The sequence below is a fragment of the Odontesthes bonariensis genome, chromosome 9, assembly GCF_027942865.1.
Source record: "Odontesthes bonariensis isolate fOdoBon6 chromosome 9, fOdoBon6.hap1, whole genome shotgun sequence".
Lineage (NCBI taxonomy): Eukaryota > Metazoa > Chordata > Actinopteri > Atheriniformes > Atherinopsidae > Odontesthes > Odontesthes bonariensis.
Genome location: NC_134514.1, coordinates 27,150,061 through 27,173,990, shown reverse-complemented (window position 1 = coordinate 27,173,990; position 23,930 = coordinate 27,150,061). Strand labels below are relative to the sequence as shown.

Sequence of the window (23,930 nt, the reverse complement as noted above, 5' to 3'; positions counted from 1 at the left end):
ACAGAATAATGTCAGCATAATTATGGGGTATAATGTATATTTATTTATGTTTGCTTCAAAGTAATTAAATATACAATCCATTAGTCAAGCAAACTTGATTGGAATAACAGCGGACTATTTTACGAAACTCCTACGACAGGTCTGGATCACTCGTAAATTCTGTTCGTACCTGAAAGAAAACGTAAAATACGAAAAGATTGGTGAATGCGCAAATTCTCTTAAATCACTCGTACGCACGACTTAAGAACAAATCTGTGTGTACGATAGGTTCTTGCATGAGGCCCAATGTCCATTTGACATAGAGTATATCTTGACATTTTTTAACTTGTGGTTAAAGATGTACTTTCGCCTCGTTACCAAAATGTAGCAAAGAACTTACTTTACGTTACTTTTTTGGGGTTCTCATGATAAAAAGTCAGTTTAAAGTGAAGTTGAGGAACTTGTTTGATCAGTTCACTACAGCTGACATCAGTTTTTCAACCCTACTCTGACTGAAATAAAACAAACTGAAAATACCAAAATTGAAAGGACATAGGCATAGCAACAGTAACCAAGGAAGGTGGTGCTTGAGTTGCTTTTTTAAAATCTATTTATTTATCATTCTCTTTTAGTCATAATACACAAATAGCCACTACTTGAGCAAAATGGGAGCATAGCTCACTATAGATTCAGATTTCCATCTAGTCTAGCATGTAATTTGATTTTTTAGTGACTGGGGGTAAAATGCAAAGATCCATCAGCGCAAGCCATTACCATTTCAGCTGTTAGGACCAAACAGGCAAGGACAAGCGAGGCGGTATCAGCACATGGCTCATATAGAGATGAATTATTCCTTTGAAAGAAAATTGGGTTTCAGCTAAGTTCTTTCAGAGCGAGACAGGGCTTATGTTCTTTGCCTCTGATGTATGTACAAAATGGATGCACTGAGAGGGAAAGTGTGTGCATGTGTGAGATGCATGTGAACATAGGTCTGGACAGGATGACCAAATGTAGTTTTGATATAGCAAAAGCGATTTGAGCACAGCTGTATAAAGACAGTCTGACGGTAAGTGATAAACAGCGAGAGCTTTGGAAGGATTTTGAATCACAAGGTGGACATGAACATCAGTGTTCGACTATCCGTCAGGATCTGTGGTGGTTTGACGGGGACCCCACAGGGTTACGGCGAAGGCACTGACACACAAGTACTTTTTAATAAGCTCACTTTTATCCACAGAGGTCACACCGTATAACAGAGAGACGATGGAAAAAGCCTTTCACAACCCCTGCTCCCCTATCTTGCCCTCTTAGTCTTTTTCCCCTTCCTTCTTTCTCATTCTTCTCAAAGAGAGACTGTCATGTTTTCTATCCGTTGATTATTTTTCTTTCCCACAGAGACTATCTTTTTTATAATATAAAGAGCATCTCTGCTTTGTGAAGTGGAAAGCAGTGACAGAAAATAACTTTCTTTTCTAAGTTTATTCAATATTGCCATCCTGCGTTCTTCTCTCACCTTTGATCCTTCTTTCACACCTTAAGACCAAGCAAAGTATCACCATCCTCCAATTCATTTTTTTATTTCTACTCTCAGTATCCCTCTTGTTTCTTTTTGATGCAGAGGAGATGGGCAGTAAACTCCTACTTATGTCAAGTGTTTGTGTACAAACCAGCAATAGAAGCAATAACGGAGCTTGACTTTTAAACATCTGACTAATTTGGTTTCCAACGGCAACACTTGTAAGAGCCATTCTTTTGCTTTATTGTTTTCATATAAGAGCTCCTGAAAATGTTTAAGATTTAGAATAAGATTTTATATTTGAATTTGGACCAAACTTCGTTTCAAGCTGGACACTAATTGCACCTTGTTGTTAGTGTGGTGTCATAATTATTCCCTGTAGGTGGCAGCAAGAGTGGTACTTAAGATGGTGTGGTGACGCGGCCCAGGGGCTGCAGGGGTGCAAGGCGAAACAGTCATTGACCGTGAAGGTGGACGAGCCTGTGCGCGCGACTGTGCCAGCCTGAACGCGGCCTGTTGCATCAAGCCAAGCCAACCCTCATTGCATGGAACTGAACTCTACTTTTGTTTGTTATTTACAAGTTTACATTTACAAGTTTATGTTACCCTTTTTTGTTTATTAAACCAACCACTCATCATTAAGGAAAAACAATACTGTATCCTCGTCCTTTTACGCGTCAAGTCCATTGCATTCTCTGCAGTCAAGGAAGTGAACAAAATGGGAAAAGTTTAAAGAATAATGGAACAAAAGGAAACAAGGAAACTCAACCTGTTTTAATCACTGCAGGTCTCGTTAGTTTTGGCAGTGACTTCCTCAGACACAAACAGAGACTGACAACATGGAGAAGAGAGAACACAACACAGATCAATACTTCTGGTTTTTCTACAACATTTAAACACAAAAGACTGAATATAACCAATTATAATCATTTCCCTTTCCCCACAGTTGTGTACAGCAACCTCAGCCAAAAGTCAGAATACCTCATTGCAAATTGTGAATTTAAAATTGTATTTTCTTTTTTCAATGTAATCCATTTTATATGGACCTGACTTTAGTACATACACTGTTTTGTCTTTTGTAGGTTACCCAGGTAACCTGGAAAATGGAGGAAGATGCTGTGACAAATTTTGAGCCAAGACATATTTGCTTTTTTAGTTTGCATGCCTTATTCTTTTAGAGAGGTTTTAGAATCAACGATAAAACCAAAAAGGAAGTGGAAGTGAAGGCGGAATTAGAAAGCAAAGTGTAAAAAGAGATGGTACCAAAAATAAGGACGAGGTGAATATAAAAAATATAAGGTGCCAACCCTTCTGTTTGCCAGTAGGGTTGGCACCTGCTATAATTGGTTGCATATGTAGCATTTTCGTCTCGTCTAATTTTTTCCTGTTGCATGAAGTGTGTTGGTCATGCTAATCTGTTGAAAACTTAAGCATATGTATCTTATCATTTTCTTTTGAATTCTACAGGTTTGAGAGTATCAATCACCGTTAGTACCAATAAGATGAACTGGTAACGATACCGATGTTGATAAGGCCGTAACGATACCTATTGCTTAACCCATCTTCTTAATGATTGGTATGTCATTCCATTGCCAAACTTCAAACATCCTGTTTTAGGCTTTGTTGCTCCTTAACTCTGAAAAGCTCCGATATTTCATTTTTCTATGCACAAGTAAAAAAAAAAAAAAACAGGAAAAAGTTAGGTGCAAAAGCCCAAATGATGATGATAAATTTACATGACTATTTCACATCTGCCTTCAGACTGTGCTGCATCAAGTGATCCAGCAACAAATTTAACCTTTTTCTAATGAGGAACAATGACCTTTCTTAATAGTAAACCCAGCACTCGCGTCTTGTACAAAGTTGTGTGCTTTGCACTGACGTAGATGTAGCGGTAGGGTCAAAATCCATCTCTGTATGCCTTTAACCTGACGGAAAGTGTGTGAATGCAGCAGTTGGGGAGAAATTCAACGAGGAGGAACGGGTACATCCTCTCACCTCTCTTGGCCCCCTTAAATATGAATTTACATGTTGGTGGGAGTTTGCGCGTGCAGCTGCATGTGTGTGCGCTGCTTACTCACCGTCAACAGCTTGCTGCTCATGGAGCCCTTTTCCTCTAAATAGGTGAGGGTCTGTTTTATGAGCCCTTAACAGCCAGCACTCCGGCCAGATGGTGCGCTTATCAGCTACTCTGTGTGTGTGAGAGAGTTTGTTTGCAGAATCGGGAAAATGGCAAGAAGTAAATATTTGTCAAAAGCAAAGAGGCAGCTGGTTGTCTGGGGGGCTTTAGAGTAACAAGACCGTCACTTTAACAAGCAGAGCACTCAGTAACAACAGCCACAAAATATTTTAGAGACTGAAAGAGGGAAAAGACACAATGTTTTTTTTTTTTTTTCGCTTCTTCACAACCCATTAATAGTATATATACTTTTAAACAATGTTTTTTCACAGCTTTGCAAGGCTTTTGGCTTCTTTCAGCTCAGTTTTTGGTTTAAGTTGGTGCTAGACAGAATCAGTTGGAGGGACACTGCTGGCGTGATACTCTGGACATTTGAACATGTTTGACTGAGTCAGTTGTGGGCTCGGCTTAGCTTTTTGTTCTTTTAGATTGCTTTGCAGAGAACGGATGGCTGAAATGCGTTCCATGGACCTCAGAATTGTGTTTTCACGCATCTGACTGAGAGTGCAAATGGTGTCTGCATGTCTTTGCATGCATCAAATAGGAATGTGGTTTGAAGAATTCAGAAAAACAGTAAAGTGACATCGACACAAAGTTTGCTTTGTCCAGCCAATCACACAAACCGTCTGCAGGTTATGGCACAAGTGTCTTGTCAGATAACGCTAACAACATATCGGTCAGTCACAGAAGTGTCCTTCCAGTTAATCCAATATAGGGCCAGCTCTATGTTATTGTTTCAGTACACTCTCATTGCTCTCATAATTTCATTTTCACAAGCAGCCAGCAGCTGTTATCAGAGGTCTTGCTCATTGTTGTCAGGTTTGGGACAAGTTTTGGTGAGCAGCCGATAAGCACGTTTCGTTTGTTCCTCTTTTAACCAAACCAGCGAATTCCCCCAAAAATAATCCCGCTTTGTCAGAATAAACATTCTTCTATCACTCACTGCACTTTGCTTCTGCTGCACTTCAAATTATAAGACCTAAAACTAAGAGAGAAAGAGAGCCATCATGCTAAGTCGCCCCCCCCCCCCCCCCCAACTTTATTACCTCTGTGCCTCCTCTGCTTTGATACACCCCAACAATTAAATCAGACTTAACCTTGGTTTGAACAGAGACTCTTGGTCACCAGCCAGCATCAGTTACATGACCACCCTCTAATAAAGCTGCCTGTACTCTCCACATGCCCAAATCTCTTGGCATCTTGTTATTTCCTATTTGTGTAAGTTCATTGTTTTCTTTCTTTTTTCACTGTTCCCTATTTACCCAATTTATATTCTGTAGGGAACACACGCATACTCAGCCTAAATTCATGAAGTGAAAACACGCTGTGGGTGTTATTGCAAGTCAGGTTCTCCATCCGCTGGTTTTGTTCTGTTGCTCTGGCAATGAAATCTGGCCTCAAGGTGAGACAACCGGGGCAGTCACCATGGTAATAAACCATACCGGACCATCCCTTAGGTGATCATCAGTTCTTGTTGCCGTGGCAACCGCCACAGCTCCCTATCGTCTGCGGTGTACAGTATATTGCTGAGAAAACACGGGGATGTGTTGTTTTGGACTTGGACCTGAAGACGAAGGGCTGCAAGATCTAAGGCAGTGTGCATCAGATCATATTTACTAAAGATGGAAGATTTTGTGCCGCCAATCGCTTTTCAATCCTGTTGGTGTGGAATAAATCAAAGTACAGAGGAAGAAATATGAAACAAAGAAAAGGAAATAAGAAAACATGATTCCACAATCTTGCTAAAAAAAAAAAAGTACCCAGTTGTCTATCAAGTAAGATTTCTGTGAATCATCTTGCACCTCTATTGTTGAGTTTACTACTTAATGCTGAATGAAGCGAAAACTGCATTCACAATGGATAGCAGTGATGTGGCCATCTTTCAACAGGTTACATGTTAACAGGTGGGACTTCACTCAACACTGATTCAACACAGATGATGACGGACAAATTGCTCCCTCTAGTGAGCATTTATCTTCACTTGAGACACATTTATTGCAGTGCTTTGGTTTTTGAGTCCCCCTCCACGAGTCTGCAACATGCCAGTCTTAAACAAAAGCATGTTGCGCCCTCTTGTGGTCACAGCAGATAAAGATAGAACAAATGAGTGAACTGGACTTTCCCACTCATGGTGTCGACACCAAACCAGATTTTTTTTCTTCTTAAAGTTGATCTGAAAGAATTGCAGAGATGTATAGTAACGAAGTAGAACTACTTCACTACTCTACTTAAGTACTAAAATGCTGTATCTGTACTCTACTGGAGTATTATTTTTTTCTCCTACTTCCACTTTTACTACAGTACACATTTTCAATGAGTTTAGTACTTTTACGCCAATACATTTTTTATGTGCCTGCATCGTTACTCATTATTATAAACGCACACACACACACATAAAAACGTACACTCATTCATGCACAAACACACCCACACGCATACAAACACGCAAACATACAAAAACACACACAGAAAGACACACAAGCATGCACGTAATTTAAGAAGGGGAAAAGTTGTAGAGAAAAAAAAGCACAAGCAGGGAAGAGAGGGGAGGGATGCTTTAAATGGAGAGCGGACATGCTTGATCTGTTTGTTCACAAAGAGTTAAGCCCAGTGTTTTCAGGTGTTCTAATCACTTTTTGTTTTTACATGACATTTGTATTTGTGTGTATTTGTATGTGGCCTACTGGCCTTGAGACTTTTTTAACAAGTTGAAAGAAAATGACTCGGATGAAAAGAAAATGTGTAATGTGTGAAGTGATGGGAGATGCTTTAAAGGGGGAAGGGACATACTTGCCAGTACATATTCTTTTGTTCAAAAGAGTTAAGCTCAATGTTTTAAGGTGCTCTTGTACATTCCGCTGTATTGCTGTAAGCCAAACATTTTGAATAATATAAACAATTTGATTTTCAAACTTTTGACTGATTTCTTTAATAACTACACTACACAATACTTTTACTTTCAGTACTTGAGTAGTAATTTTAAAAATAAACTACTTGCAATACTTAAGTACAAAACATGTTTAATACTTTAGTACTTCCACTTAAGTACGGTGCTTAAAGAGCACTTGTACTTCTACTCAAGTCACTTTTTTGATAGAGTACTTGTACTTCTACTCAAGTCTGAATCGCTAGTACTTTATACATGTATGAAGAATTGATGCTAATAACTGAGTTAATGCAATTTTCAATTTAATTGCATTTTACATTCAAGATTCAAAGATTCAAGATTCAAAAAGATTTATTTATCCCCAGGGAAATTGCTGTGCAACAGTTAAGGTACAAGGGGGAAAGTACTAAAGTAAAATAAAATAAAAATAAAATAAAATAAAGCTAACATAAAATAACATAAGTAACTGAATACAATATGTGCAATGTGATTTTCAGTGAAAGATTCCCACTTGTTGCACAGGGAAACTGATAATCTACTGTTGTGCGCTCTTACTGATGCTGAAAGTGCAAGAGGGGAGGAAGTGTGACATCCTCCACTGAGCTGTAGAGGATGGGCGGAGTTCGACCACTTCCCATGTCCCACTTCTACAAATGCGCACACAACTTTGTGACCATGGTTACAGTACCATTTTCTCACACTCTCTGAGATGCAGCAGTAAACATAAACTCACAGACTTAAACTTAGATCCACTTCACGTGTGTAATGTGGTTACAGCAAAGCCCCTGTTCACAAAATGAACCCCAGCTGAGTCATATTCACCCTGGACTGGTATGTAGATAAAAACGGACTGAACTTCTGACCCGCATCACAGCTTCCCTCCTTTATCTCTGCCAGGTTTTTATTAGGTTAAGCGACTGGCTGTGACTGTGTACACTACATCAACAACCACTTCCAATGAGCAGAACACAATAAAGCTGACAGCTCATTTAGGCTGAATACAGCGTCCATCTGACTAATCACGGCTTCTTCTCCCTGTGCTGTAGAGCAAAGCCTCAAGCTTTAATAAGCCATCACCTAAAGTAAATATGGTACCAGCAAACAGTCAGTCTCGTGTTTGTTTGGTGGTCACTACACACCATAGTTGCCAGCAATATAGAAGCACACAAGGAGATTGAGCAAATGCCAGGCTCCAGAAATAGCAGCAGCCCATTTGCTCTTTTCCATGATGCTGGCAGACAGATAACATTTACACCTGGCCCCAAAAACTAGGCTGGGGAGGGCACTGTTTTATCTTTCTATCTCATCCACTCTTTTTTTTTTAGAAAGGCATCTTTCATGTTTTATATGAACATAATTTCTCCCATCTCATCCTCATATCCACCGCTCATGCCAGTCAGTCTGTACCTCAATCCAGCTATAACACGTAACGATAACGCATGTTAACCCTTCGTTCACAGGGCAAAAGTATCAACACTGACCCAATCTTAAAACCACATTATCTGCAGCAGTAAAGCTGGTTGCACAGGTGCCTGTGGATCCCCGTCACAGTCCTGTGAGAAGTGCTTCTAAGTGGAGACACTCTCAGATGTGAGCCGCCGCTCTGTTTGAACTCAGCAGAGAATGGAGGAGGTGAGGAGGAGAGAAGAGGGGGTCTGAGGAGGGTGGAAATAATAAATGAAAAGTATCAGTGTCTAATTAGCTGCAGCTGGCTGTAGTCTCTGTCTCACACGTGTGGACGAGCGCCAACAAAAGAAGGATGGAGGACCCAAGCAGACTGCTGGCCGGATCCAGAAACCAGCAGGTAAAAAGAAAAACACCTCTGATCAAGCCTGAGAAATAAACATCTGATATGTATTTTTTCAATGTTATCATAATGTGGAAACCATCTTGTAACATGAAAATGACACATTGCATAAAGACAATTAAAAACAAGCAGTTCTTGCAAGAAAGGCTGGGGATTATGCTGTGACAGAGATGTGTGGCTGTGTTCCTTTTAGGAGCAGACTGATTAATTTGTCAGACCGTCGCTGTTGTATTCATGTATGCACATCACACAGACAAAAGCAATCATCTGATCTGTATCAAACACTGTGATGAAGAGCTAAAGACTGGAGATTCAAATATCCTGGAGAACAACAGCTGAATCCTTCATTTCAGATCTTATTACTTTGTCCACTTTAGTTCAGTCTGGTTTTTATCTTTACTACCACATAAAAACAGACTCATAATTCTGCACTATTTACTACTTAAGATCTCTATTAAAGTAAAAACAATAGAGTGCATTGGCAAAACGTTAATACAGAAAATATATTTCCTCAGATTTCTCATCTTTCTACATTTCACGACTGGAATTTGGATGATCATTACAGCCGATCACACCCCATGATGCTAAAATGTGGGATGGAGATTCCCACTGTTAAATGCAAATGAAAACACTTCTATGAAAATATATAAGAAATTAAATAAAAAACACAATCCAATTCAATCCAAAAATTCATATGTGAAACTACAAATCACTTTTCCGGACTTATATTTAACTATTTACCATTTTTATGAATCTATTTCGAAAACAAGAACGAATACGCATAGAATCGGGCTTCAAATGGCAATATTGAAAAATGCACAGACGGCAGACAGTATTACTCACCACAGTTTGCGTGGCATCGTCACACAATATCAAGAAGCTGATCTGATGCAAGCGTACCCCTTTTTATCCAGCCTCTACTCTATTGTCCCTGTTCACCACTTTTAATATTCACCCTCACCTCCACTTCAACACGAAACAGATGCATGTGTTTGCTCCGGCCCACTCACAAACACACACACACACGAACACAGGTTTGATTATGCAGTTATTAATGAGGTATAGTGTGTGCAGCGAAGGTGGGTAGAGCAGAGGGATTAATGACAGGGGCGAGAGGAGACAGCTGGAGAAGGAGGGAGGATATAGTTGGAGCAAGAGTGGAATACAAAGCACACTGTCAAGAGAGGGCAGACAGGGGAGAAAAGGAGAACAAAATAGTGCTGTGACACCTGCTGCCCCAACAGCCGCAAACTTTGAAGTGTGCAATCCATCTGAGGTTTTTTTTTCATTTGGCCTTCCACTGCCCCCTTTGTCAAAGTAATTTTTTCCCCCCTTCTCCTTCTCTTCTGTGGCATTCTGCTCTCAACCATTTTCCATCAGAAAAAACAGGCCGAGTGAATGGAAAAACACAAACGTCATATGAAAAATAATGCTGATAAAAGCAGTGGTGGAAGATATGTGAATTTTGGTCTTCCTCTTTCATTGTTCGGGCCTCAATAGATTAGGTAGAGATGGCGGTAATTTAACAAATGATCCTCCTAAATAACAAAATTGTACAAATTTATTGCCATTAGCCTGCCACTGAACTTCATCAAAAGAACTACAAACTCTCCTCTGTTTGTCTATCTAGTCATGTCATCTTCAGTATACATATTCAATACATCCATCCATCCATTTTCTATACCAACTTAACCCAATTTAGGGTTGTGGTGGGCTGGAGCCTATCCCAGCTGTCAGTGGGCGAGAGGTACACCCTAGAGAGGTATTTAGAGTCAACAGTTAACCCAACATGCATGTTTTAGGACGGCAGGTAGAACACGTACACGTACACGGGGAGAACATGCAAACTCCACACAGAAAGGCCCCAGCCGGGAATCAGACCTGGATCCTCTTGCTGGGAGGCGACAGTGCCAACCACCACACCCCCATGCAGCCCTATTCAATACATGTTAAGGACTAATAATCTATTTTCAACAGTGCCTCTCTCTGCGCTCTTTTATTCCCTAAATCAAACATCTGGACCACGTCCACACACGAATCTGAGCTGTTCAGCATCCAGGCAGAGCAGCAGCCTCGGCAGGAGTCACGGCTCTCTCATTCATATTCAGAGCCACTCCAAAGCCGAGAACCTAATGACACCTGGCCATGCAGGGACTCACGCAGAGAGAACGCCACAGATAACTAACAAATCTTACTTTACATGTTACACACTAACCAGATCTTTCTTTTATATCCAAAAGCGTTATGAACGAGATGCAGCCGATTACAAACCTGCCTCACTGAGATTTTCTTTCTCTTTTTTCATCACGGCATGTGGAGCAGCATTCTAATAGTGTGTCTCGTAAGCATGTTGTAGATTATTAAAGTGTTCGACTTTGACTTTGACCAGTAACTTTTATCAACAGAAACTCCAGCAGCTATGCGGAAGTACCCCTGCTTTTAAAATTTCTAAACCTTTTTCCACTCACAAAAGAAATCTGAAAATCACAATTAAACTTCATACATTGTTATTTGAGATGCTAAAATAATTCATTAAGAAAACAGCTGCCAATGTATCCTGTGAAAACAAAAACTTTTGTTTATTCAGTCTTGTTTCAAGATCCAGACTAATTTCTCTAAAAGTCTTCAAGAAAGTTGACTTTTCACAGCAAGTTAGAGATCTCTGTGATGCATGCACACTTGCACAGTATTTAGCATAGACTCATTGTATAATATCTAGACTTTAAAGTCAATAGTAAAAAAAATAAAAAAGCTTTAAAATAGGTGTTGGGGCAACAGATGAGACAAGAAGATGGTCAGCTTGAAACCACACAAAAGTTTGAAATGAAACTAAATGTCAGAATATCACTACACAATTAGACGAGTGGGATCATTTTCTTTGGTTATGTAACTTGTATACGTGTTTGAACCGAATTGTTGTGGGTACAGATACAGTTAATGTGAAAATACAAATTCAAAGCAAAGCCCCTCTCCTCTCATCACTATGGAAACCTCCTTTAGTGACGCTTGCCAGCAATTTGTTTCAACAAAGAGAAGCTGCGCACACATAATAATCCTTGAGAACTTCACAAGAAGAAATTAAACAACCACGGAAGTGATCGCTTCCACTCAAAGCCAGAACGGACTCCGTAATATGGGCTTAAATTTGTCTCAAAAATAACTGCAAATGCACAGAGGGTGATACATACTGTATATGCCTTGAGTTGCACACGTGTTTTGCTGTCCACAAATACAAATTTCCTATATGTAACTTGTGTGTTGTTTTTTACAAATATACGTGTATTTGTAAATATATCATTTTCTATTTGTGAAACAAAAAGCCATTTGTAAAACTGAAAATTCTGTTTGTGAATCGTGACTCAGAATTTGTGGATGACCAAATTCAAGCCTATACAGTAACACCAAATATAGCTGAAAGAGTTGCTGAAAAGTGTCAGTTGTTGCTCACAAAAATCAAGCATCCAGTGTGAGAGGGATCGATGCCGTCACTTTGCTGAGTCAAACGTAAAGAAAGCTTGCGCTCAGGCAGTGTGCTGTGGCTGCGAGCTGTCATAGTTGGAGGAAAGTAAATCAAAATCGGGGTGCAGTTGCAGAAAAAGCAACATAATCCCAACTGTCTGTCAGCATTCGTTAAAACAGTGATGCAAATAGTGTTATGCTGTCTCACCATGTTGAATGTCACTTTATCAAACCCTGTGGTGTGGAATTCCCATCATTTAGCAGTAGGTGACCACATTACAACACCCACTCTGAACGCAAGTGGGTGGAAACTACAACGACCGCCAGCTATTAACAGAAACTTGCATTCAGATCTTTGAGGTTTGAGCTGACAAAGAGCTCCTTGCTGTGACAGTGACTTTCAGAGACTCGCAATGAATTCATTCCAGCGTCAACCTTCAACTGTGAGCTTGAACAACTTGTCAAAAAGAGACATAGGTTGTCCAAATAAGCTATTAGGAGATGACTTTGTTAAGAGTCTCCTTACAAAATTACAAGAGATGTTTCTCTATCCAGACAAAAGCAACGGAAAACCATGAATGGTGTTAGTAATTTCCAAATTAAACTTGCAGTTAAAAACTTCAGACATAACTGCTTCAATAATTCTGATAATATGATAAATAATTCAAGAAATGTAGGATGGAGAATGAATAACTGTAGCAACGAGGCACTAGGCCTGTTAGATTCTGTTGCAGTATGTGATGTCTGATGAAATCTATTATCAGAAATTAAAGCGATACAATGTAACTTCTCAAAAAGCCCACTATGGAGCTCCCCCTACAGGCTTGGAGGTAATGTACGGTTACACTGTCGTAAATACAACACCCTTTCGCTTTCACGTTTCGCGTTTGTTGACGAACCGGCGAGGAATCAGAAGGTGCAAGCTATGTCGACTGAGAAGGTAAGAGTAATCAAATGTACCTGGGAGCGTAAGGGGGGGTCTATTTGTTTTTGTGGTAGGTGTGCCAGAAAGCAAGTCGAAGTACTTCCGCTCAGCTCCCGGGCCGCTCCAGCAAAGTTACATAGCGCAGTTTTTCCAACTCAGACCCCCGAAGGGCATAGGAGACAGGCCAATCGTAATGTTAAAACTCATTCTAGCCGCACAATTTTTTTCAAGCTGTTATTTTAAGGTAGAAATGTTACATAGTATTGCTTTAAGTGTAATGTTCCTAACTATTTTATTTACAGTAGAAATTACAGTGAAAATGAGAATTATAGTGTTAAATATAGTTTAGAATAGGCAGTTTACATCCAAACAACCCAGAAATGAGGGGGGCTGCGTATTGAAAGTGTCATTTTCTAAAAGATGGAACTGAAATGTAGGAAAATTACTTCAAATTAAAGTCTGGAATGTGCACTTTAGTCACGTCTGAATTGTCTCATTTAGAATTTTACACTGAGGAGCAGAGGGGGAACTCAAAGAAAAATGTGACTGTCCTAAACATTATGAGGGGCGCTCATTGGTCCACAGTGCAAAACACAACAGATTCACAATAAATGTTGTTTTCATGACATTAAAAAAGAAAAATGAATCTCTGGTTCATAGTCATGGTGTTACCACAGTATTTCCCTACAACTGACTAACCCCACAGGATCAGGGAGGAATGCCTTGGCCAAAAACTTTTTTTAAAATTCTGTTCATCCGTGTTAACGCTGTACCTGCTTAAGGGTACATGTTAAACAGAGCGGTACCTGCTGGTAGCTGCTGAACTGTCAATGAGGGAAAGAAAGAATTTAGTTAATTTTTTACTGAACTGAGACTGAGACTTACTGAACTCAGAGTAAGTTGTCTTACTCTGAGAGCAACGTGTGTAGGAGGTGTGTATTGATTTTAAGATGATTTAATTTGTCTACTGTGCAAGTAAAATCTCCAGAGCCCTACAGTGAGTGAACTAATAAGGTTTTTTTTTTTTTGTCAAAGGCATTTAGTGTGAAGTGAAAGATAACAAGGAAATGGATGCAGGTTGAAAGTTATATAATGTTGCCAAAATCAGAGCATTCATCAGTGACCAGGAACACATCGTGCCTTCCTGGAATTTTCTTCACAAGCATATTCACAAGCATTGTACACGACTGACAAAGGCCTGAATATTAACTGAATTATAGTATAATCTGACACAAGAACGTTCCTGAAATCAGGATGGGCAACTCACCGAGCTTTCAGCGCTGACAAAGTAGACTTGTCGATCCTGGAGAAGAAGCAGGAGGAAAAAAAAGGCAGACACACACAAAAGCACAGATGTATTATTATACATCTTACATATTATATATTATTGATTTTTCCAAGTAGGAATTGAATTATTTGTCAGTGCTTCAGATTTTTCTTATATTAATGAAGACATAAACAGAGAAATGCATGCACTCAGGTTAAGAGGGCAGGAGTGAGATTTATGACTTTAGCTCTTGAGGTTCCCCAAGAGTGCTTTAAATATGGCCATGTGACCACGACTTAAATATCTTACCCTAATTGATATGGATTCTCAATGTAGCACAAAATTTGCAGTATAAATCTGCATGAGTTACAGATATTGTGGCGCAACCATAATAAGAGGGTCACAAAGACCAAAAGTAAATGCGCTAATTTCTGAAAGGAGCAGCTAAGCCTGAGGAATAGCTAATGTACAGGTCAGATGAGTGTCAGTGTGAAGTAGGGCAGAAAGCAAAGCGTGTGGCAACAGCCTTCAGTTAACAAGTTTATTTCTCCACATTCTGTTCAGACCAGTTTGAAGATGTGTCAGCGTTTATGAGGGCTTTATCCATGCTTCACTACAAACTTTTCATACTGTAAACATGGATAATCAGAGCGCTTGATAGTCACAACTTTGCAGTTCAGTTGCTGTTCTCTTTTTTTGTGTTATTTGTGTACGTGCACAAACATGTATAGTCTTGTGAAAAGAAAAAATGACATCCTCTTTTAATTCTGAGGTTTTAAAATGCTTAAAATTTGATTTATACAGCCTCAGATGAACAGCAACACATAACATATTACACTGTGTCATTATTAATCTGACCAAAACGAAGTCAAAAATGTAGGAGCAGTATGTGAAACATTGTGTAAACTCTTACTGCTTACATAGAAATTAAAAGGGTAAGTTGCAGTCAGATGCTGCTAATCAAATGCACTTGATTAACTGATCAGGCAAATGCTGATAAAGGTAAAAGGTTTGTCACTGTGCTGGTCTGGAGCATTCAGGTGTGTGTTTACACAACGCCAAAGAGGAAAGGCATCAGCAAATTATTGTCGAGAAGCAGCTGTTGCTGCCTACCCATCTGGGAAGGGTTATAAGACCATTTCCAAACTATTTGAACTCCATTATTCTTCAGTGAGAGAGATTATTCTAAAGTGGAAATCACTCATCTTCCCGGTAGCGGACATCCCTGCACCCCAAGGTCAAGGACTGTGCAAAAAAAAAAAAAAACAAGAGCTAGACTCTGGCCTCTCAGACTCTGGCCTCAGTTAGCATGTTCAATTTCAAAGTTCACGACAGCACAATTTAAATAAGTCTGAACAAGTATGGCTTGTTTCGAGGGGTTGCCAGGAAAACTCTCTAAAAAGAACAAGGCAGCACAGATTAGGTTTGTGAAACTGAGTCTGAACAAACCACAAAACCTCTGGTATAACGTCTTTAGGACACACAAAACCGAAGTGGAAATATGGGGCCATAGTGCACAGCAACATGTTTGTGTGCATATCAACACAAAAACCTCATACCAACTGTGAAGCATAGTGGTGGAGGGGTGGCAGTTTGGGCTTGTTTTGCAGCCACAGGAACTGGACACCTTGCAGTCGTTTAGTCGACCACAGACTCTAGAATACCATCAAAGTATTGTAGAGTTAAATGATCCCAAACGCAGCAGCAAATCTACAAAATATTGAACAAAAAAGAAAAGAATCAAGGTGTTGCAACTGTCCAGTTAGCCAGTGTCCAATGAGCTGTGTATAAACTAATTACCACAAACTTGAACAACAGGAACATTAGGAAGAAGAGTGGGTCAAAATTCTTCCACGGCGATGTGAGAAAATGATAACATGCAGGGAACGATTGCTTCAATTTATAGCTCCTAAATTTGGCGCTACAAGCTTCTGAATCATGATGTGTACTAATACGCAGCTTCTGCATTTTGGCTTAGTTTTCATTAAAAACATAACACTGTGTAATTTATCATGTGTTGTTCCTCTGAGGTTTTTTATAACCTAATTTCAAGACTCAGTAAGAACCTTTTTGTTATGCCTTGATACATAAAACCTTGAAATGGAAATAGGGTGCTTGTTTGGCGTTTGTGTTCATTGATTCCTGTCCAAGCAAGATCTTTTGCCATTAATTCTTTAATCTCATTACTTTGGGAGCTGAACCATTGAGAACAGTGTCCCACCTCTTTCACTGAGCTAGATGCAAAAACATGTATTAGCACAGCATACAAACAAACAGTGTAGGTTATTTCCACAGTATCAGCACAAAACCTGAATATCTAAATATAGTTTGAATGTTTTCCACAGTTACTGAATGATAGCAGAGACAGTGAAGCATTATAGTCAACAGAGGCAAATACAGCACAGAGAGACAGATTACAGATCATGTTAATATCAGACATTCAAATGTCAGGGAAATAAGTTTACACTCAGCTAGCTTGTACAACAGCTTTTTTTTTTTTTTTCCTACAGCAACTGTTTCTGAGTCGGTCCTTGACATTTCAGTTGCTGCTTTGCTGCAGTAACATTAAACTGCCACAACTGCGTCTGATCCTGCACCACCACCAATTCCATGGCCTTTTCCACATATTGTAATCAGTCTGTGCTCACACACGATTCATGCGTGTTTCTAGGCTGTTAGAAATATACACCACCTACATTATGGCTGAATCATCAAACATGTCATACGATCACTTCATAGAAAAAGAAATACTACCATTGTCCATTAGAAGATATTTATCACATTAAGAGGGACAGACTCTTAGGTGCCACATTTTATACTTTTTTTATATCTTATATTGTTTTAGAATGATTTTTCTGAAGGACTACAGTTGGTCATGACTGTTTGATATACACTGTACACTGCAGATGGCCTGCTGCTTTGTCAGCTTGACATTTGGTTCGCTCACTATCTATCTATCTATCTATCTATCTATCTATCTATCTATCTATCTATCTATCTATCTATCTATCTATCTATTACAGTAGCTGGTGTTCAGACAGCTTGTCTCTGGACGAGCCATCCATTCATCCATATCTCCACATGTAATAACCACATTCATGAATGTGCTCAGACTTGTGGCAGGATAGGATGATAATTCAAGCCCTCAGATGGAAGGTAAGTTCAGTGCCCATTACATTTTTAGATGGTTTTATTCTAGTAGGCTATTCTTAGAGGATTTTCAGAGGTGAAGTCAAAGCTCCTCTGAGATGAATCATCCTCTCAGATAAAATTTCAAGATAATATGTCAGGATTAACCGTAAAAGGCAGCTAAGGGTAAGTGTAGAGGATAGATTCTGTACTGTCACAGAGCATCTCTAAGAAGTAGAATCAGTTAAATTCTTTAAATTCTTCATAGTATTCTGTGAAACCAAGCGTGCATTGACTTCCACTGAAATGTAGGAGACTTTCTGCAGGCCATACAGAAACAGCAAAAGTACTTTCGTCCCTAAACTCATATTCTAAAAAAGAAAAAAAAGAAAAACTGTGGGACAGTTTATGCCATGACTGTCCTTTGATTTCTACAGTAATTATCATCGCTTAATTTATTTTACACAAAGCCTGTGGACATTTTAGTCCCTTATCACATGGCATTCAAATATGTTGCTGGGCTGTTAACAGGGCATTCAATCTATTGTAATGTTGGAGTACCCCAACATTACAATAGATTGTATACACCACTTTGTTATGCTATAAATGTCCAGTGACACAACTTGGTAGCATGTTGTATGAAATATCTAAATTCCCACTTTTCTCAAACTCTTTAAATTCATGACTTTATGTAAAGAATTAGTGCTGAAATGATCTATTTAAACCTGTCTTTTGAGAGTATCTGATTGTTGTGCCAAATCGTGTCAAAGGGACGGCCCTGATCCGGCCAGCACAGTTACACTTTGCTGTATGGGTTGTTTTCATCTCTGTGATACACAACACTCACTAATTAGCCCTGTAGCGTGAAATGTGACGCTTCTAAGTTCTGTCTGCTCCAGGTTATTGCAGCCAGTCAGGCAGGATACTCTGCCTCGGCCCAACTTGGGAAGGTTAAGTGCTCTGAAGCAGCTCGTCAGTGTCAGTAAGACCACCAACAAGGGAGCCAGCACAAAAACACTCCATCCGAGTGAGTCGGCACATTAAGCACCAACTGGGCTCCCTGGCAGCTTCTGCAGTGCTGCATGATGGGAACACATCTCAGCCAATAGAGCAGAGCAACATGACCAGAAAGAGCTGTGTGTCCTGGCAGGACAGCAGCAGCAACAACATACAGCAGGCAGAGACAAAGCAGCCTGTTGATTGTAATCTCTCCCTCAACAGAGACAGCGCAGAGTGAAACTGTGTTCTCTTACACACATACACACCCACATGGCTGACGAACAAGAGGACAAAGTGTTAGAGGTGTGACACAGCGGGGCAGTCAGAGCCCTCCACCCATCCTTCCTTTTCATGAGAAAGGTTTACATTTGTGCAGCACCCACAGCAGTATAGTGACACCATCTAACACATATTTTAGCAGATTGGAAAGCACAATCTGGATCATTTAAGTAGTAGAACTACAGCCATAGCAGTCATGAGCATGCACACGCATAATGCAAACTGTCAGACACACATTAGCATCCAATGTAAAGGCAACATACCATCCGAATCCACCAAATGAAACGCTTCTCCTCCTTCTCAGCATTTTGTCAGTCTGACCTTCTCAGCAGCCTTTCTCGCTCTCAGCCTTTGGGAAGTGTGTGCTCTGCTGTCAGTCTCTGCCCTCTCTATTCTCTGTGCACTTGCACTTTGTCTGTCTCTATCTGACCCAGCCACCCACCCTCCCAACCCAGCCAGCACCACCACCTCCCTCAGGTTCTGACTGTTTGCCTCTTTTCTTCTTTCTCTCTTCTTCTCTTCCACTTGCCCCTCTGGGGCTGTTGATTTCCACTCTGCCACTTGACCAGTTAATTACTTTCCTGAAACACTGCTTGCTCTTTGCTTTCACAGGCTACTAAATATACACACACAGTCTGACACACTGACACGTACAGGTATACATATGTCAGCAGGGGGGAGGAGCAAGGTGAGGAGGGGCCACAGTCTCCCGTCTGACTCTGATGGTTTGCTTCCCACAGTCAGACACACACACAAAGAGCTACAAGTGGAGTATGTGTTTGGACTCTTTAATCATGTTCATCATCACAACAACACACTTGTGGTCTTCTCACATGCCATCCACTGGGAAACATGAACACTTCCTGTACTGTGTGTCCCCTGGTGAGTGGTCACTCTTGGCTCACACTCACTGAGGAGGAGTCAATGTACTGCACTATTGTGCATGATACCTACAACCAAATCAACACTAGAAACACCCTCATTCTTGCATTTTGATATGAATTGCGCAATATCAGATTTAAATTGCCCCATCCACTGTGCCATGGCTCCAATTCAATTTGCACTTTGTTGAAGGTATGGTGCAGGCATCCGTGCTGAATGGAAAATATGCCAGTTGCTCAACAGAAGAGGCAGACTGAATTACAAAGTATACAGTATAATAGTCTATTTAAGGTAAAAAAGGGAGCTGAACAGCCGTGCAGTCAGATTGCAGTACATACATAGAAACCTCCCATGCTGTGGTCAAAGGGTGTGTCCTTCCTCACACCCTTCCCCTTCACTACAGAGTTGACAGGTCTCACTTTCAGAGTCACAGTCACACCGTCACTGTGCTGGATTTGAAATAACTGAAACGTTTTAAGCTTTGATACAAGAAGCTTAGTGTGATACACTTTAAGCTCCGGGTGTTTAGTAGTGAGGTGTTGCTCCACTGATATCTATATCATACATTTCTTTTGAAAGATGGATGCAATAAACTGTTGTGATAACTCTCAGCTATGGTCCTCTTTGCATTCTTATCATCTCCTGGACCCATCGAGCAGAATGCAAACGGCAGACAAACACAATACTTTCATGATATGTACAAAGAATGACCACCATGTGAGAAATTGCTTTACTTGTGATGAAAGACATCTTTAATACTGAACACAGTTCTCATATATTATACTGCAATATAAAATCAGTTCTAAGCTACTATGTGACCATTTTTTTAATCGCAATTTCATTTCAGTTAAACGCATATCAGTACTGTTCACACTTCAGAAGTGTGTTTCTCAGTGTGACACACCGAGGCGTGTGTTGCTATCTAGTTCTAGTTCTGTGACCTTCAAATACTGATACAAATGTTTTGTTTTGCTTTCTGTTTTTTTTTCCATTAGCGAGCTGTCTAATATTCTGCAACATTAGAAGGACCCATTCCAATTGTTAAGCAGCAGCTGCTAAGAAAGGATAATGAGCCGCTCCATCGAGGTGCATCCCTTTGTTCTTTTTCAATAAGTGAATGGCTCAACACTGCTGTTGATGTTCATCAGAATTAGACATGGAAATACAGAAAAATTAACTGTGTCAATGTCTTTCATCCAGTTGTGGTGATGGCAGTTGTAAAAGTTACAACGACAGTTAACTCAGTTTAAACTAATAGAGACCAACAGCAAGCTCAAATCAGAGATGGGGCTTGTCAAGAGTCAGTTAAGTTCATTCCTCTAATGCTGTTTAACTCTTCTGTGTGGCTGCACTTGAAGTGACATCATGATCTATTTTTTGCACCCACATGTGGCATCAGTCAAATTGCAGTGCATTTTCAGTTAATACATAAAAGTAACACCACATGTAGAACCCAGGAATGGATTGCTATCTCAGTTTGAGGATACCTAAAAAAAACACACAACTTATTTTTGCCCAGTTTCTACATATTTGAGTAAACATACACCATACTGCTAGTTCCAATACAGTTTAAACCTTTAAGAACAGCAACTAGTATATGAACATTAAATTTTTTTGCTATATCAGAGCCACCTGTGTACAGAAAATGTCAGGATATTTAAAGCCAGGTTCCATATTAGGAGTGGTGCCATTTTGGGAGGAACACTATCCCCGCATTGGGCCTGAAACTGTGCCTGGTTAGCTTTGGTTGAGGTTGGAAAAAAATCCAATTCATAAGGTACTAGAAAAAAATGGAAGAAACTGACCTTGGAGAAAAGATCTTGATAAGGGCCAAGGCACAAAATAAAATATAAAACCACAAGCTGAATTGGATAACTGACCCCTCTGTACTACCTCATCTGAGGAGACATGGTGCATAGCAGGGGCGTGGCTACGGGGGGACTGGGGGGGGGGGGGGTGATTTTAAAGGGACACTGTGTAATTTCTTCCCCCATCTAGTGGTGCAATTTTATTTTGCAAAGTCGAATGAATTTGCTCTGTAGCGCCTCGCGTTTTCAAATGTGCGCTGCAACTTCTTGAACAATGGCAGGCGGAATGTGTCAAGATTCAAGAAGCTATAGCTTCAGACTCAAGGTCCATACAAACAAAAAGAAATCAAGACACACAGTACAAACGATTACATAACACACATACAATAACATTATAAATACAGATGACAGATAACATAAGTTGACATAGCCTTTGGTGTGCAAGCAATGTAATTAGTCATATTCCGGGAGTTACCGGAAGTGACGTCGACGCAGCGTTAGCGTTAGCAGCAGTGTGTAGTTGCTGGAAATTGTTCTTTTAAATAAACACCCGGTAAACTTACAAACTTTCTAATGCCTCGTTTTGTGAGTTAAGAGCCTATGTGTACTATGGCAGAAGTTTGGTAACAATCAATGCATTATTAGTGGGATAATTTACGAGATAAAATCTATTTACCATTAGCGGCTGTAATAAGCCATTCGGCGGAAATGACGTCACAATGATGTCATTTCCGCTTGCAAGCCTGGTGGGGAAATCGCGATTCGAAGTGCTTTATGTCCCTCTCGGCACTTCGTCGTTTTTCATTGACCGGAAGGAAATGGCGGCCTCCATAGAGCTTGCCCGCTCTATGTAGATACAGACAAGTTATTCTTCACTCAGGAGGATAAGTGAGATTGTAGACAGATAATTTTACACCAATGAGGACTAATTTATGAATGAATATGTTGATTTGAGCTAACAAATGACTTAATTTATTACATAGTGTCCCTTTAAGAAAACATATGTCTGCAAAGTTTATAGTTTTATTTATTTTTTTGTTATCGTGTTTCCCCCCCTCCGTAACCTTAACCGCTTGCTGCTGGAAAAAAAAGGCGATTTTCACATTTTCATATGTTTTTGTTGTATATAATGATCTGAAATGTAGACTTAATGAAGGTAATAAAAAGCTAGAGTTGGCTGGATGTCTTGCCCCAAGTATCTACTTGAATTTAAACCCTCAATGGAGAATGTGGAGCATGTTAAACAAAAGCTATTGCATCCTAAAGTCCTGGTCTAAAAACCTCTCCAAAATAGGACATATTTGCAACATGGCGAAGGGGTTAAGGGGCTGAACAATTGTCAAAACTGCTTTCCAGTTGGTTCGTTTGAATAGGGGACGTGTCTGTCAGTCCTCCTCCATTCAAATAGCACAACGCTGTGCGGGAGTTTACTTTAAGCCCATACAGTGCATGTGTGGGCAGCTTGAGCTTTCGTCAACCAAATTTAAATACCTGACAACTTCGATTCATGTTCCTATTTCGTTCTTCTCAGTCATCTTTTCACAAAGTAGTGGTAGTAGTTTTTGTTGAGTTGAGCTTGTTCGTTTCATTTACTTATTGATTTGTTCTAGCTCTCCTGTAGTAATCATGTTGTATACCTTTGATTTCATTGATAGCTTGCTGTTGGTTGCATGCATCATGCAAGTTCTACATTTCTTTACAAAATAATAAATAAAAAACTTCATAAAAAATTTCCACACTATTAACAAAATTGACGGTCATGATTTATGCTAGTGTGACCATATTTTCATTACTGAATTGAATTACTATTAATATTATTATTATTATTATTATTATTATGCTTGAAGTTGTAGTAGTGGTTTTCCACCGATTTTTTTCAGGTATTGTTTTCTGCCCCCCCAGATGAGCTAACTGCCCACCCACACATGCCATTCTGGTCACACCTCTGGTGCATAGAGGTCATTAATCCAAGGAGCTAGGTTTCATTGTGCTTCCGGACAGTGAATATTACATTTTTGGACTGAGTGGATGCACTTTGTCTGAGTTACAAATTCAAGGAAGCTCACAAACACTTTGGCAGTGACAGTGTGTGAGATCTGCTACTGTAATTAACAAGTCAGAGTTGTGAAAAATTCTGATTCAATGCTAAATCTGACCTCCTTTTTCGGCCAATATACAGAATATAAACCATTTATATCACTTTCAAATACATTCAGCTATTTGATCATTTCATAAAGTGGTATTAAGTTGATGTTTTAATTCATTCTATTGTTTATAAAGACTTGCGGACATATCCTTAGTGGTTAGCATGCTAACCAGCAAGCGCTAGTCTTCACCATCTTGCACCTCAAGATGAAATGGTGAAGTTTAGGGTCCAGTTTGCCTTCACACCAAACTGACAGCAGGAGGGAGTATTGCTGTCCAGAAAGATATTTTCCTTGTTTTCAATTGTGTTGAGGGATGGGAGGTTAGTTAGTGAGTGAAACAGTAAACACAGCAAAGGCTGAAGTTCTTGCCAAGAAACCGTTGGAGAGTAGGACACCTGGGAGATGAGCCAGCCATGTTCAGTTCTCAGCCTCAGCATAGGTCACTGTTCTCTTGCTCTCAATACTTCCTTGCACACAAGTTAGCTTTTAAAATTCTCTCCTAAGTCCACCAGTATCAGACTCAGATCATATAGATAAACCAGAAGATCATCATGCAGGCTGATTGTTGGATAACTTCATTGCTAAAATCCTATTTGGTGTCTTCTTCACTGATTTCAGCTGTTTGCAGAATCTATGGATAAAAGAGCATCTTTTTACTATCACACTT

At 39.9% G+C, this 23,930-nt stretch overlaps 1 protein-coding gene across 5 annotated transcripts in view; it reads right to left on the bottom strand.

Annotated features, from left to right (window-relative positions):
* Window positions 1-23,930, bottom strand: part of LOC142388530 (rap1 GTPase-activating protein 2-like) — a 114,799-nt gene that overhangs the window by 74,825 nt on the left and 16,044 nt on the right. Inside the window, exons 1-2 of one of the 5 annotated variants that reach the window (XM_075473895.1) lie at window positions 18,690-19,086; window positions 14,020-14,055 (exon numbers count right to left, since the gene is read on the bottom strand). The exons of 1 other annotated variant lie outside the window; for it this stretch is intronic. In XM_075473895.1, coding sequence (XP_075330010.1) covers window positions 14,020-14,055; window positions 18,690-18,733 — 80 coding nt within the window. In that variant the 5' untranslated portion in view covers window positions 18,734-19,086. Of the gene's footprint in view, window positions 1-9,211; window positions 9,313-14,019; window positions 14,056-18,689; window positions 19,087-23,930 lie in introns of those variants that run through there. 3 more of the 5 variants (XM_075473896.1, XM_075473897.1, XM_075473899.1) reach the window with 3 other exon arrangements.